Source organism: Callorhinchus milii, unplaced genomic scaffold (genome assembly GCF_018977255.1).
Source record: "Callorhinchus milii isolate IMCB2004 unplaced genomic scaffold, IMCB_Cmil_1.0 Scaffold36, whole genome shotgun sequence".
In the NCBI taxonomy this organism is placed as follows: Eukaryota; Metazoa; Chordata; class Chondrichthyes; order Chimaeriformes; family Callorhinchidae; genus Callorhinchus; species Callorhinchus milii.
The window spans coordinates 755,665-772,583 of record NW_024704777.1 but is presented as its reverse complement, the minus strand read 5'-3'; the positions used below and the strand labels follow the sequence as shown (position 1 = coordinate 772,583).

General features: G+C 51.9%; 1 protein-coding gene across 1 annotated transcript; it reads left to right on the top strand.

The window, feature by feature from the left end:
- Positions 1–1,524: 1,524 nt before the first annotated feature.
- On the top strand, positions 1,525–11,025 carry LOC121851397 (zinc-binding protein A33-like). Its single transcript, XM_042345235.1, has 7 exons — positions 1,525–1,530; positions 2,357–2,361; positions 5,204–5,299; positions 5,644–5,874; positions 6,062–6,084; positions 6,181–6,296; positions 10,377–11,025. Exons 4-7 carry the CDS (start codon positions 5,692–5,694, stop codon positions 10,919–10,921), a joined length of 867 nt encoding a protein of 288 aa, XP_042201169.1. The 5' UTR covers positions 1,525–1,530; positions 2,357–2,361; positions 5,204–5,299; positions 5,644–5,691; the 3' UTR covers positions 10,922–11,025.
- The last annotated feature ends 5,894 nt before the right edge of the window (positions 11,026–16,919 follow it).

Below are 16,919 nucleotides of genomic sequence, written 5' to 3'. Positions count from 1 at the left end.
TTCATTGCCATTTTCCAAATAACTGGTTGCATACATAATGGTGAGAAATGCATTTGCATAATGTATATTAAATAAAATAAATTGAGTTCCGATAATAATAGTAATTCTTGTGTTTGATACAGAAACTTATTGCGTCGTCAACACGTCGCAACGCGGTTCACAGGATAAACTGTCAAGTAGTTTGATTGTGTATGTTATGGGCGAAATGCAGCAGTCAACTGCTCACCAACAGTATCCGTCCAAGTCATGGATTGAGTGACCAAATTATTATTATTAATTTTCGTCGGGAACTACTATTACCGCCGTAACTGGGTTCCAAATTCGAGTAAACCAGTGAACAGACGAATGGAATAAGGAAATTTGCCTCACATTTCGGCGTAACCGAACAACTGAGAGAAACAACACCATCGGCAATTCATGAATTGCTTTTCTGTGCTTCTGAAATTTTGTCTACAAAAATATGTGGTGCTGTGGTGGGGACGAAGGATCAATACAGTGGCATAGAATAATACGTTTTGAAATCTGCTTTGGGTGCAACCATTTTTCAGAAATTAAAGGAACGAAGATTCGCACCGCAGATAGTGATCAGCAATGCATTTTTTAATCGATATTTAGCTGCATTTTAAATAACAACAACAAGATTACGTTTATATAACGCCTTTCACGTCGGGAGGACATCTTGAAGCGCTGGACAGTTTGCAGCACTTCAGATGCGAGTAGGGTTAGTGGGGGGAGAAGGGAGGGAAGGACAAGTGGGATGGACGATGGCATAGTCGAAGAAGAGGGTCTTGAGGCGGGATTTGAAGGAGGCTAAGGAAAGGGCAAGGCGGAGTGATTGGGCCCAAACACCACTGCCCCCTGCAGTCTCCTGCAGTGGGACAATATCCCACTAATCCGCCTACTCTCCTCTCAGTGTCCGCATCTTGGCTGACAACAACAACAACCACAACAAGATTTCATTTATAGAGCACCCTTCACGTCGGGAGGTCGTCCAAAGGCGCTGGGCAGTTGGGTTGGGACCCGAGCATTGGGGGGAAATGGTTAGGGTGAGGTGAGGGAAGTGAGGGAGCGATAAAGGGGAAGAGAGCCGAGAGGGGAGCTGAAGGCACGTTCGAAGAGAAAAGTCTTGAGACCTACCTTGAAGGAGAAAAGGAAGGAGGCAAGGTGAATGCACTGAGGGTTGGAGTTCCAGAACCTAGTGGCTGAGAGGCTGAAGGCCCGGCCACCGATGGTAGGGCGGTTGGGGCGGGGGATGTGGAGCAGACCGGAGCCAGAGGAACAGAGGGTACGGGCAGGTAGGTAGGGGGATAGTAGGTCAGAGAGGTAGGAGGGTGCAAGGCCGTGAATGGCCTAGTAGGTGAGGGTGAGGATCCTGAATTCGATCCTCTGGGGGATGGGAAACCAGTGGAGGCGAGCGAGGGTGGGAGTGATGTGGTCCCGAAGCCTGGTGCGGGACAGTACACGAGCTGCAGAGTTCTGAATGACCTGCAGCTTGTGGAGGGAGGAGCCGGGAAGTCCGGCGAGGAGAGAGTTCCCATAGTCCAGCATTGAGGTGATAAAGGCGTGGACCAGAGTTTCAGCCGCGTGAGGGGTGAGGTAGTGCCGTAGTCTGGCGATATTTCGGAGGTGATGGAAGGCAGTGCCAGTTGTGGCGCGGATATGAGGGAGAAAGGACTGCTCAGGGTCGAACAGAACCCACAGGTTCCTGATGGCTTTGAGAGTTGGAGAGTGCGGCCTTGGATGCTGATGCTGTCAGCGCCTGAGGTGCGGAGGCGCTGAGGTGAGCCAATCAGGAGGGCCTCAGTTTTGCGCACCTTGAGCTGAAGACAGTTATCTGTCGTCCAGCACTCGATGTCGGACAGACAGCTGTCAGGACATCGGTGGTCGTGGAGTTGAGGATAGAGAAGGAAAGTTTGAGTTGGGCGTCATCCGCATAATAATAATAATAATAATAATAATAATCCTTGCATTTGATATTGCGCTTTTCACGTCAGGAGGACGTCCCAAAGCGCTTCACAGAACACACTGTAAAGTGAATTGACTGTATATTTGTGGGCGAACGCGGCAGCCAATTGCGCACAGCAATGTTCCACAAACAGTCGTAGATTGAAAATGACCAATTTATTACTGTTTTGTTTTTTTAGAGGGATTATTATTAGGCTCTGTGTGGAGTAAGGAAACTTGCCCGAGGTTTCGCCCTCTGCCTGGAATTGAACTCAGGTCTCTCGCTTGCAAAGCGAGTGCTCCAACCACTGAGCTACAGGACTCCACTTCACCATATCATAAGCAGCCAAAGCCCTGATAGCTAACTAGATAACTGACTGACTGACTGACTAACTAACTAACTACCTAACAGGGAAGGTTGTCCATGGAGTGGGACAGGCTGAAGCTCCAGCCCTGGTGTCTCCCCATGCACACGCACAGCTCACCCCCATAACCTCATCGGCATTCGCACACACATGTGTAGCCACCGAGTGTACATGTGCGCACCTCCGCAATTAAATGTGTGGCCAACGACATGTTCATGCGTAGCCACTGGCGTGTCCGTGTGAGTGCTCACACGCCTCCTCACTTGGGAGCAGTTGGTGCACACACGCGGGTGAGCATTCGCGCTGATGTCACCGTTGTGGTTTTGCGCAGCAAAGGGATACAGGAAGAGACATTCAGAATAAAACCTGCTGCAACATTAGAGGAATAATTACTGCATTTGATATAGTGCCTGGTCCTTTCTCAAATTCGTCGGAAAGCTCTTCACACAATAGATTGAAGTGTAAATTAACAGCACTTTTCATAGGCGACTTATTGTTGCAAGACGTTTGCTCTGTGATTTTCATCATGCAATCACTTTTTTAACTGTCTATGATTTGTTTCAAAAGAGCCTGTCGCTGGGTTCCTTACGTTTGCTTTCAAAGATTGTTTGAAAAACTTTTGCTTATCGCCCTGTTTGGCGCAGATGACATACAGTCACTACACTTTACTGTATATTCTGTGAAGCGTATTGAGACGACTTGTTGATGCTCTACAGCAATGTATCAAACTTAGGATTATAATGAAGCTACCATTATTGAAATGCAACCGTCATATAATAATACAATTAACTTTAATAATATATCCATTTAATACAGCGCTTGATAACGTCTTCAAGACGTCTGAAAGCGCTTCACAGAATATACAGTGACGTGAGCTGAGCATATATTTTGTGGAAGAAATACAACATCCAATTGCTCTCAGCAGTAAGTCCCCACAAACAGTTGTGCATTGAGCGATCATGGATTGTTTTAATGGATAATTATCAAAATAAAGCGATCCGCCAAGCGACTGACAACAGGGTTCGTACTCAGCGCTCGGCATACAGCGCTCCGGTCTGCTCCACGTCCCCCGCCCCAACCGCCCTACTATCGGTGGTCGGGCCTTCAGCCTCTCAGCCCCGAGGCTCTGGAACTCCATCCCCCAGTGCCTTCGCCTTGCTTCCTCCCTTTCCTCCTTCAAGGCCGGTCTCAAAACCTTTCTCTTTGACCGTGCCTTCAGCTCCCCTCTCGACTCTCTTCCTCCTCCTCGCTCCCTCCCTTCCCTCCCCTCACCCTGACCATTTCCCCTCCTCTCTCCCTCCCTTCCCTCCCTCACCCTGACCATTTCCCCCTGCTCGGGTCATGACCCAACTGTGCAGCGCCTTGGGACGTCCTCCTGACGTGAAAGGCGCTCTATAAATGGAATCTTGTTGTTGTTGTTGTATAGTGGGGTAAGGAACCTTGCCTTAGGTATTGACCGGCTGGGAGTGGAACCCGGGTCATTTTGCTTTCCTTGCGAAGGTGAGCTTTACAACCAGTGCACGACGGGACTGATATAATCTCAGCCATCTCACATCTTAGTGGAGCTTGTGGGCGACAGGGAGCCGGCTGGAGCCTGTCGAGCGGAGGCAGCGTGTAGTAATGTAGGGAGAGAGCAGAGAGCAGAGTTTTTTCGCACATGCCTCAAAGTCACACTATGCCCAAAACTATGACTATCGCGTTAATTTGTTCCATTGATTACAACAACAACAACAAGATTCCATTTATAGAGCGCCTTTCACGTCAGGAGGAGGTCCCAAGGCGCTGCACAGTTGGGTCATGACCCGAGCAGGGGGGAAATGGTCATGGTGAGGGGAGGGAAGGGAGGGAGCGAGGAGGGGGGAAATGGTCAGGGTGAGGGAAGGGAGGGAGCAAGGAGGGGAAATGGTCAGGGTTAGGGGAGGGAAGGGAGGGAGCGAGGAGGGGGAAATGGTCAGGGTGAGGGGAGGGAAGGGAGGGAGAGAGGAGGGGGGAAATGGTCAGGGTGAGGGGAGGGAAGGGAGGGAGCGAGGAGGAGGAAGAGAGTCGAGAGGGGAGCTGTAGGCTCGGTCAAAGAGAAAGGTTTTGAGACCGGCCTTGAAGGAGGAAAGGGAGGAAGCGGCGAAGGCACTGGGTGATGGAGTTCCAGAGCCTGGGGGCTGAGAGGCTGAAGGCCCGACCACCGATAGTAGGGCGGTTGGGGCGGCGGATGTGGAGCAGACCGGAGCCAGAGGAACGGAGGGTACGGGCAGGTAGATAGGGGGATAGTAGGTTGGAGAGGTAGGAGGGAGCAAGGCCGTGAATGGCCTTGTAGGTGAGGATGAGGATCTTGAAATCAATCCTCTGGGGGATGGGGAGCCAGTGGAGGGGAGCGAGGGTGGGTGTGGTGTGGTCGCGGTGTCTGGTGCGGGACAGTACACGAGCTGCAGAGTTCTGAATGACCTGCAGTGTGGAGGGAGGTGGCGGGAAGGCCGGCGAGGAGAGATTTCCCATAGTCCAGCCTTGAGGTGACAAAGGCGTGAACCAGGGTTTCGGCAGCGTGAGGGGTGAGGTAGTGCCGTAGTCTGGCGATGTTCCGAAGGTGATGGAAGGCGGTGCCAGTTGTAGTGCGGATGTGAGGGAGAAAGGACAGCTCAGGGTCGAACAAAACGCCGAGGTTCCTGACTGGCTTTGAGAGGTGGAGAGTGCAGCCTTGGATGCTGATGTTGTCAGCGCCTGAGGTGCGGAGGCGCTGACGTGAGCCAATCAGGAGGGCCTCAGTTTTTCGCACGTTGATCTGAAGAAAGTTGTCTCTCGTCCAGGACTCGATGTCGGACAGGCAGCTGTCAGGAGGCATTCATTCCGTTTCCACGTCAGGTTTTCCCCTCAAACCCTGTTATTCTGTGCGTTTATTCCAGGATCAAGTGAAGTCCTCCATAGCTTCTCTCACACAGAGGAAGGAAACTGCTCTACAAACTGAAGCCAAACAGAGAGAAAAGATTTCACAAGTTAAGGTAAGTTGTGTCGGGGCTGATGTCTGTCAGTGAGTCTCTGGTTACTGTGTGTACACGATGTCATGTCTCAGTGTCTCTGGTTACTGTGTGTACACGGTGGGATGTCTACGGTCTCTGGTTACTGTGTGTATACGGTGGGATGTCTCAGGTCTCTGTTTACTGTGTGTACACGGTGTGATGTCTCAGGTCTCTGGTTACTGTGTGTAACGGTGTGATGTCTCAGGTCTCTGGTTACTGTGTGTACACGGTGTGAATGCTCAGGTCTCTGGTTACTGTGTGTACACGGTGGGATGTCTCAGGTCTCTGGTTACTGTGTGTAATTGTTGGATGTTTGACATTTTCAGGAACAGGTGAAGAGTGTGCAGACTCACGTCAAGGCTGAGTTTGCTAAAATGTACCAGAGTCTGACTGACAGAGAGCAGCGAGTGATGGGGGATCTCAGACAGCGAGAGGAGGAGATTCTAAAGCGAATGGAGACAACTCTGCGAGAGATTCGGGGAAAGTTAGAGTCTGTGGAGCAAGAACTCTCCGAGTTACAGACACAGATGGGGAAAGACGCTCCCACCTTCCTGCAGGTAAAGAGATGACATTATAATGCAGTTCAGTCACAGTTACACACAGTCGGGAGCCGACAAACTAATTTTGATTGACAAAGAGATCAGAGATTGAATTGGGATGTGGGAGACGCTGTACACATGTAATCTGTTGTTGTTGTTGGTGTCTCAGTGTGAGCTGACATCTGTCTGTGTTTGATTTCATTAGGAGGAATCTGCTGCCAACAGAAGTTATGGAATGACCTTTACCAAATATCCCAGAATTGAACCCACAAAACGCTCACAAGGTGCAGTTTCACTCTACAATGTGATGGGGTCTTGTTTCAGGGTCAGTGACGAGGGGTTTGATCTGTCAGTGTGTGAGGCTCAGCTGCCGGTGGCCAAGTACCAGTGGCCTTTGAACAACACCGTCTGGAGAGAGATTATAGACAGCGTCAGTCCAGGTACACGTCTCCCATTCTCACCCTGAAGCCGTGTCAATAGCCTTCCATTGACAACACATACCCCCACACACTCCCTCACCCACACACACCTCTCATACACACACACACAAACCCACACACACTCACTCACATACACACACACACACACACCCCTCAGACACACACACCTCACACACACACACCCTCACACACACACCACTCAAACCTACCCGTCGTACACACACCTCAGGCCACAGACACCTCCCGCACACTCCGCTCACACAGGAGGCGAGTGCACAAGTCTGAGTAGGTGGAGCAGGAGGTGGTGCAGTCGAGGCTGAAGTGGCCGAGGAGGATGAGGGGGTCGGAGCCGAGGCAGAGGGAGGCGAGGAGGGTGGAGGGGTCACAGATGAAGGTGGGGGAGGGTTTTGTGGGGCAGTACATTAGGATGTTAGAGAGAGGGGAGGGATGGCGGAGGGTGAGGTGATGGAAAGAGGGGAATGAGCGGTGGAGGAGGGGGACAGGGCCAGTGACGCCCTGGAGATGAGGGCCACCCCACCACCATGACGGTTGGGGCGGGGGCCATGGTGGGAGGGGTAGCGGGTGGCGTGGCCTCAGTGAGGGGGAATGTGTCACCGGGGGTGAGCCATAATGTCAATGGCCTCATCCCTCACAAACCCTCTCACAGACATCCACTCACACACACCCACACACACCCCCTCACACACCCCCTCACACACCCCCTCACACCACCTCACACCCACTCTCACTCACACCTACACACACCCCCTCACACACAACCCCACACACACCCACACACACTGCCTCACACACACCCACACACACCCACACACACACCCTCACACACCGCCTCACACACACCCATACACACCCACACACACCCCCACACACACCACCCTCACACATGCCCTCACACACTCCCTCACACACCCTCACACACACCCTCACACTCACACACACCCACACACACCCTCACACAAACCCTCCCACACACACCCTCACACACCCCCTCACACACACCCTCACACACACCCTCACACACACCCACACGCACCCTCACACAAACCCTCCCACACACACCCTCACACACCACCTCACACACACCCTCACACATACCCTCACACACACCCACACACACCCTCACACAAACCCTCACACACAAACACACACATCCTCACGCACACTCTCAAACACACCCTCACACCCCCACACACACACCCTCACACATACCCTCACACAGACCCTCACACACAACCACACACACACCCTCACACACCCCCTCACACACCCGCTCACACAGACCCTCACACACAACCACACACACCACCTCACACACCCCCCCACACAGACCCTCACACACACCCACACACACCCACTCACACACACCCTCACACAAACCCACACACACCCTCACACACACACTCACCCATATCCTCACACACACCCTCACACACCACCTCACACACACACCCTCACACACCACCTCACACACAACCACACACAGACCTTCACACTCACCCTCACACACACCCACACACACTCCCTCACACACCCCCTCACACACCCCCTCACACACCCACTCACACACTCGTAAACCCCCTCACACACACACTCACACACCCATACACAACCCCTCACACACACCCACACACACCCCTTCACACAGCTCCTCACACCCCCTCACACACTCATAAAACTCCTCATACACACCCTCACACACACCCACAAACACACCCCCACACACCCACACACACCCTCACACACACCCTCACACTTCCCCACACACATAAACCCCCACACACTTACCCACACACACACCCACAGACACCCCCTCACACACACCCACACACAGACCCTCACAAACACCCCCACACACACCCTCACACACAACCAAACACACCCCCTCACACACACCCACACACACACCCTCACACACAACCTCACACACACCCTCACACACCCCCACACACACATCCTCATACACACCCACACACCGACCCACACCCACACTCACACTCACACACCCTCACACACACCCTCACACACACACAGACCCTCACACACTCATAAACCCCCTCACACACACACTCACACACCCTCTCACACAAACCCTCACACAGACCATCACACACATTCTCACAAAAACCCCCTCACACATACCTTAACACACACCCTCACACACACCCTCACATACCACCTCGCACATTCCCTCTCACACACCCTTCCACCCACCCTCACATAACACCTCACACACACCTTCACACACACACCCCCACACACACCGTCACGCACACCCTCACACACAGAATCACACACTCCCTCACACACACCCTCACACAGACCATCACACACATACACAAACACCCCCCTCACGCATACCCTCACACACACACTCAAATACCCCCTCACACACAGACTCACCCACATCCTCACACACAAACCCTCACAGAGCCGCTCACACAGACACATCACAGACAGCCTCACACACGCTCACATACAATCACACACACACCCTCATACACACACATTCATACACCTCCTCAATCCCCCTCATGCATACACCCTCTCACACACCCTCTCACACACCCTCACATATCCCCTCACACACACATAAACCCCCACACACAAACCCACACACACACCAACAGACACCCCCTCACACACACCCACACACAGACCCTCACAAACACCTACACACACACCCTCACACACACCCAAACACACCCCCTCACACCCACCCACACACACACCCTCACACACCCTCATACACACCCTCACACACCCCCAACCACACATCCTCAGACACATCCACACACACCCCATCACACACTCCCTCACACACCCCCTCATACACACCCACACACAGACCCACACCCACACTCACACTCACACACCCTCACACACACCCTCACACACACACAGACCCTCACACACTCATAAACCCCCTCACACACACACTCACACACCATCTCACACAAACCCTCACACAGACCATCACACACATTCTCACAAACACCCCCTCACACATACCTTAACACACACCCTCACACACACCCTCACATACCCCCTCGCACATTCCCTCTCACACACCCTTCCACCCACCCTCACATAACACCTCACACACATCCTCACACACACCTTCACACACCCACCCCCACACTCACTGTCACACATACCCTCACACACAGAATCACACACTCCCTCACACACACCCTCACACAGACCATCACACACATACACAAACACCCCCCTCACGCATACCCTCACACACCCCCTCACACAAACGCTCACATACCCCCTCACACACACACTCACCCACATCCTCACACACAAACCCTCACAGAGCCGCTCACACAGACACATCACAGACAGCCTCACACACGCTCACATACAATCACACACACACCCACAGACACACACATTCATACACCTCCTCAATCCCCCTCATGCATACACCCTCTCACACCCCCTCACACAACTCCTCAAACAAATCATTACACAGAACCTCAAATACCCCTCACACACAACATCATACACACACCCTCAGACATACCCTCACACACACACACACACACACTCACACCGCCCCCACCCTCCGCACACAATCTCACACACACAAACCGCGCCCACCCCCCCCCATACACCCTCACACACACCCTCATAAAACTCCTCACACACCCTCACGCACAAACCGTCTCATAGCCCCTCACACAACCCCACAAACAAACCATCACGCAGACCCTCACATACCCCTCACACACACAACCTCACACACACAGCCTCATACATACCCTCACACACACCCTAACACACATAACCTCTCACATACCCTCACACACACCCTCACACTCATGCCCTCACAGACACACCCTCTCACACATACCCTCACACAGACCCTCATACATTCACACACCCCCACACCCTCCCACTCACACAAACCCACACACACACCCTCACACACACCCTCACACAGACGGTGACCCTCGGGGCCGGATGGTGTCTCCGGGTGTAGATGTGTTCACACACCGTCTGAGCTCCAGATGACCCCTCACTCCACGTTGTGTTGTGTCTCTCTCTCAGCTCCGGTCTCTCTGACTCTGGATCCCGACACCGCCCATCCCGACCTCATCCTATCTGAGGACCTGACCAGCGTGAGGACCGGAGACACACGGCAGCAGCTCCCGGACGGTCCCAAGAGGTTTAGTAAATATCCCATAGTCCTGGGGTCTGAGGGCTTCACATCGGGGAGACATTACTGGGAGGTGCAGGTGGGCAACAAGACAGAGTGGGCAGTGGGATTGGCCCGAGAGTCCGTCAACAGGAAAGGATGGATCACATGGTCACCAGGGAACGGAATCTGGGTTTTGTGGCTGAGAAACGGGGATGAATATGAAGCTCTGACCTCTCCCCCCACTGTCCTGTCCCTGAGGGACAGACCCGGGAAGGTGGGAGTGTTCCTGGACTATGAGGGGGGAGAGGTGACCTTTTACAACGCCGACAACATGTCTCATCTCCACACTTTCACCGACACTTTCACTGAGAAGCTTTATCCTCTCTTCGATCCCGGTTGGAGTGACGGCGGCAAAAACGGTGACCCTCTGAGGATCTGTCGGGTGACGGATTGATGAGGAGGGAACCCTCAGCCGTGACCTGTGTTTGGCGGTGATGGCCACGAGGCTGAACCTTCATAGTCTGTGTCGCTGTACAATAAAGATTGTGGTTTATATCACACAGTTCGCAATCGGCCCTCGAACCCAACCCTTCCCTCTCTCTCTCTCTCTCTCTCTCTCTCACTCTCTCTCACTCTCCCTCTCTCTCTCTCTCACACTCACTCTCACACTCTTCCTCTCTCTTTCCCTCTCTCTCTCTGTCTGTCTGTCTCTCACACTCTCTCTCTCTCACACACTCTCACTCTCACACTTTCTCTCTCACACTGCCTCTCTCTCTCTCTGTCTCACACTCTCACTCTCTGTCCCTCTCTCTCTCTCTGTGTCCCTCTCTCTCCCTCTCACACTCTCTCTCACTCTCTCTCTGTCCATCTCTCGCTCTCTCTGTTCCTCTCTCACACTCTCTCTGTCCCTCTCTCTCTCTCTCTGTCCCTCTCTCACTCTCTCTCTCTCTGTCCCTCTCTCTCACTCTCTCTCTCTCTGTCCCTCTCTCTCTGCGTCTCACAATCTCACTCTCACACACACTCTCTCTCTGTCTGTCTCTCACTCTCTCTCTCTCTCTCTCTCACTCTTACACTCCCACTCGCTCTCACACTCTCACTCTCTCACACACTCTCACTCTCACACACACTCACACACTGTTACACTCTTCACACACAGACTTCTCTCTCACACTCTCACTCACACACGCTCACTCTCACACACTCACTCACACACTCACTCTCACACTCTCACACACACTCACACTCTAACTCACACACACTCATACTCTCACACTCACACTCACACACACTCACACTCTCACAATCTCACTCACACCCTCTCACACTCTCACACTCTCACACACACTCACACACACTCTCACACTCTGACTCTCACACACTCACACACACTCACACACACTCACACTCTCACTCACACACTCACTCACACACACTCCCACACTCTCACCCACACACACTCTCACACTCTCAATCACACATACGCTCACACTCTCACACTCACACACACTCTCTCTCTCACTCTCACACACTCCCACACTCACTCTCTCACTCTCACACACTCTCACACACTCTCATTCTCTCTCTCACACACTCTCTCTCACACTCTCTCCATTGTAGACAGACAGAGTGAGTGTGAGAGACAGACAATAAAGGAGTGAGTGTCTCTGTCAGTGAAGGGCATTGGCAACACACAGTCACTACACTTTACACTGACACACACAGTCACTACACTTTACACTGACACATGCAGTCACTACACTTTACACTGACACACACAGTCACTACACTTTACACTGACACATGCAGTCACTACACTTTACACTGACACATGCGGTCACTACGCATTACAGTGAAACACGCAGTCACTGCACTTTATACTGAATCACACAGTCACTACAGTTTACACTGAAACACACAGTCACGACACTTTACATTCAAACACACAGTCACTACACATTGCACTGAAACACACAGTCACTACACTTTACACTGAATCACACAGTCACCACAATTTACACTGAAACACAGAGTCACTACACTTTACATTCAAACACACAGTCACTACACATTACACTGAAACGCACAGTCACCACACATTACAGTGAAACACACAGTCATTACACTTTACACTGAATCACACAGTCACTACATATTACACTGAAACACACAGTCACTACAATTTACACTGAAACCCAGTCACTACACTTTACAATGAAATACAGTCACTACAGATAAAACTGAAACGCAGTCACTACACATTACACTGAAACACACAGTCGCTACACCTTACACTGAGACACGCAGTCAGTAAACTTCACACTGACACACAGTCACTACACTTTACACTGAAACACAGTCACTACACATTACACTGAAACACACAGTCACTACACTTTACACTGAATCACAGTCACTACACTATACACTGCCACACGCAGTCACTACACTTTACACTGACACACACAGTCACTACACTCTACACTGAAACAAAGTCACTACACATAACCCAATGCCCGGGACACGCCCATGACCCGAGCCCCGCCTACACCCCCGAGACCCGCCCACTGTCCCGAGCCCCGCCCACACCCCCGAGCCCCGCCCACAGCCCGGAGCCCCGCCCACAGCCCGGAGTCTCGCCCATTTACCTCTCATAGACTATGACTCTTAGTTAAAGGCCAAAAACATTGAGCACTGCCTCAGATGCGCAGTATTCAGACACTGACTCAAACTGCAGAGAAACAAAGAAGACCACAGGATCACGTGGTCCTAAAGCTGTCAATCAGACAGACAAAGAGCGACAAATTAAACGACAACAGATAACACAAAACATTCGTGAACCTGAGCTAAAATCGATACTAACCCTAACCCCTAACCTCTAAACCCTAACACTAACCCGAACCCTAAGTGTGGGGGCATATTGGAGTGTCGAGTGGGGAGGGAGAGTAGAGGGGGTGCGGGGGTCAGAGTGGGGTGTAGTGTGGGGAGGGAGAGTAGAGGGGGGTGAGGGGCAGAGTGGGCTGTAGAGTTGGGGAGGGAGAGTAGAGGGGGGTGCGGGAGCAGAGTGGGGTGTGGAAGTGGGGAGAGAGGGAGGGTATAGGGGAGTAGGTGGGCAGAGTGGGGTGTAGTCTGGGGACCGAGTGCAGAGGGGGGTGTGGGGGCAGAGGGGGGTGTGGGGGCAGAGTGGGGTGTGGGAGTGGGAGGGAGAGTAGAGTGGGTGCGGGGGCAGAGTGGGGTGTAATGTGGGGAGAGAGAGTAAAGGGGAGTAGGTGGGCAGAGTGGGGTGTAGTGTGGGGAGAGAGAGTAAAGGGGAGTAGGTGGGCAGAGTGGGGTGTAATGTGGGAAGAGAGAGTAAAGGGGAGTAGGTGGGCAGAGTGGGGTGTAAAGCGGGGAGGGAGAGTAGAGGGGGGTGCGAGGGCATAGTGGGGCTGCAGATTGGGGATGGAGAGTAGAAAGGGGTGGGGGAATAGATTAGAGGGGTTGGGGGGGTGAATGTAGAGGGGGTGTGGCTGCCGAGTGGGGTGGGGGGGTCGAGGTGTTGATCAGAGCCGGGAGGTTTGGGAGAAGAGGAGGTGCGGTGTACAGTGCAGGGTGGGTTGGGGCCAGAGAAATGGGGGTACGGGAGAGTGTAGAGGGGGTGTGGGCTGGAGTGTGGGAGTCGGTTGGGTGCCTGTGTGGGGTGGCAGTGTGTGGGGAGGGGCTGAGGGGTGAGACAGAGAGACAAGCAGCAGGTGTAGTGACTGGCTTTGGGGCTGAACCAGCAGATCAGCAGCTCGGAGAGAGCCAAGGCCAGGAGTCCAGCCCCACCATCACCTGGACACAGGGTCAGGGAATCAGCCCCGTGTCACCCTGTGACTGTGACTCTCTGTCTGTGTGTGTCTCTGTAGCTCTGTGTGTGTCTGGGTCTCTGTCTCTCTGTCTGTCAGTATCTGTATCTGTGTCTCTCTGTCTGTGTGTGTGTCTGTAGCTCTGTCTGTGTCTCTGTCTCTCTGTCTGTCTGTACCTGTGTCTGTGTCTCTCTGTGTGTCTGTACATGTGTATGTGTCTCTCTGTGTGTCTGTACCTGTGTCTGTGTCTCTCTCTGTGTCCGTACATGTGTCTGTGTCTCTCTGTGTGTCTGTACATGTATCTGTGTCTCTCTGTGTGTCTGTACCTGTGTCTGTCTCTCTGTGTGTCAGTACATATATTTGTGTCTCTCTGTGTGTCAGTACTTGTGTTTGTGTCTCTCTGTGTCTCTCTACCTGTGTATGTCTCTGTCTGTGTGTCTGTACCTGTGTCTGTCTCTGTCTGTATGTCTGGACTGTTTCTGTGTCTCTCTTTGTGTCTGTACATATGTCTGTGTCTCTCTGTGTGTCAGTACCTGTATCTGTGTGTCTGTACATGTGTCTGTGTCTCTCTGTGTGTCTGTACCTGCGTCTGTCTCTCCCTTTTTGTCTGTACCTTTGTCTGTTCCAGGCAGAGGGCGAAACCTCGGGCAAGTTTCCTTACTCCACACAGAGCCTAATAGTAATCCCTCCAACACAAAAACAATAATAAATTGGTCATTTTCCACCCATGACTGTTTGTGGGACATTGCTGTGCGCAATTGGCTGCCGCGTTCGCCCACAAATATACAGTCAATTCACTTTACAGTGTGTTCTGTGAAGCGATTTGGGACGTCCTCCTGACGTGAAAAGCGCTATATCAAATGCAAGGATTATTATTATTATTATTATTATATCAAATGCAAGGATTATTATTATTATTATTTCTTGTTTTTGTGTCTCTCTGTGTGTCTGTGCCTATATTTGTGGCTCTTTGTATGCGTACCTGTGTATGTGTGTCCCTTTGTGTCTGTACCTGTTTGTGCGTCTCTCTGTGTGTCTGTACCTGTGTGTGTGTCTCACTGTGTGTGTGTGCCCGTGCGTATCTCTCTCTGCCTGTGCATGTCTCTTTCTGTCTGTGTCTCTCTGTACGTCTGTACCTGTGTATGTCTCTCTGCCTGTGTTTGTCTCTGCGGTGCTGTCTGTGGTGTCTGCCCGTGTGTGTCTCTCTATCTCTCTGCCCGTCTGTGTCTCTCTCTCTGTCTGTCTGTGCGCCTCCGGTGACTGATCGACACTCTCAGGTCCTGCCGATGAGCCGGGCCGAGCTGTGCCGCTATCAGCAGTGAGTGCCCCAGGATACTGTGATCCCTCCGGGCTCAGGAACCGGGGACGAGAGACCGTCACAGAGGCTCCATTCCCACACTCGTTGACAAGCTGCAAGTCAAGTCCACTGAGACCCTGTTAACCTGCCCTCAAGGAGAAGAAGGGATTTTACTAAGACAATTGTGGGATGTTACACAGAACAGTAAAGTGCTACAGCACTTTAATATTCCTTTATTGGAACACACGTTAACATACAGTGAATATTTATACACCTCAACTACACAACAGCCGTCAGGAGAGATCTTGCAATGTATGTTTTATCTTTTGACAATATTCTTGAGTGTTGGTCAAAGGTTTCTTTGATAACAAGGAAGGGAGAGCAATACAAGTTAATAATTATTTCATTAGAACTGGTACTTTTCGAACTTGCAACACTTTTACGAGCTGTTTAATGACTTACTGGAAACATGGTGCGGTCTTATATATCACCTGTTGTGTCAGTGTTTCTCAGCACCTCTTGATTTATTGTGTATCAGCAATAGGAGAAGCTGCTCTGTGGAGCTGTCTGGTTTATGCCAAACATGTCACGTTGGGGCCAGTTCAGCTCCAAGCAGAACCCGCTAACCTCCCACTCTCAGTGGGCAAAGGCACATTCAAAGACAATTTGACTGTGACAGTCGGGATGGAGGTAGGAAAGTGAAGGGATTCAAGATAAGGATATAGGAGCCGGGAGCAAGTTGACATTCTCCACGTCCACCACCCGGTCCACCCTACCATCGACCATTGAGACTTGATCTTCTCTACCCACACCATCTGTAACTCTATCCCACAGTCACTTCACATCACTACTTTCCTCGCCTCCTGCAAGACCAGTCTCAAGACACTCCTCTTTGACCAAACATGCCTTTGGCCAACTTCTTATCCCTACCATCACAGCCTTCCATCCCTCCTGATCCCACCTCCAGCTCGTATCCAAATCCCTGACTGTCCAGGGCCTTGGAACGTCCTCCTGACATGAAAGGCCCAGGTCAATGTAATTTGCTGTTTCAGAGCATGTGATGTTATGACAGTTTGACGGAGGTCTGAAGCGGGAAACGAAAGGGGTTCAGTTGATTTCGATACCCTCTCACTCATTTTGAAATCAGTTCATGCCATCGCACCTCCCAACCACTCCTGCCTGCTGAGACCCCACTCCACCACTCAATGACTCTGGCCAGATGGCTCCAAACTCCTGTTTGTCTCTTGTACTATCCGATCACCATCAGTGGTCTCGCTTTCATCCACTAAGACACCCAATTCCGAACGTATCTTCCCCAATGGCTTTAACTT

Bases quoted from the DNA above. Each gene is read 5' to 3' on its own strand.
- LOC121851397 (XM_042345235.1), top strand. From the start codon at position 5,692: ATGTACCAGAGTCTGACTGACAGAGAGCAGCGAGTGATGGGGGATCTC. The intron at 5,875-6,061 runs GTAAAGAGATGA...TGATTTCATTAG, and splicing joins ACGCTCCCACCTTCCTGCAG to GAGGAATCTGCTGCCAACAG. The intron at 6,297-10,376 runs GTACACGTCTCC...TCTCTCTCTCAG, and splicing joins TATAGACAGCGTCAGTCCAG to CTCCGGTCTCTCTGACTCTG.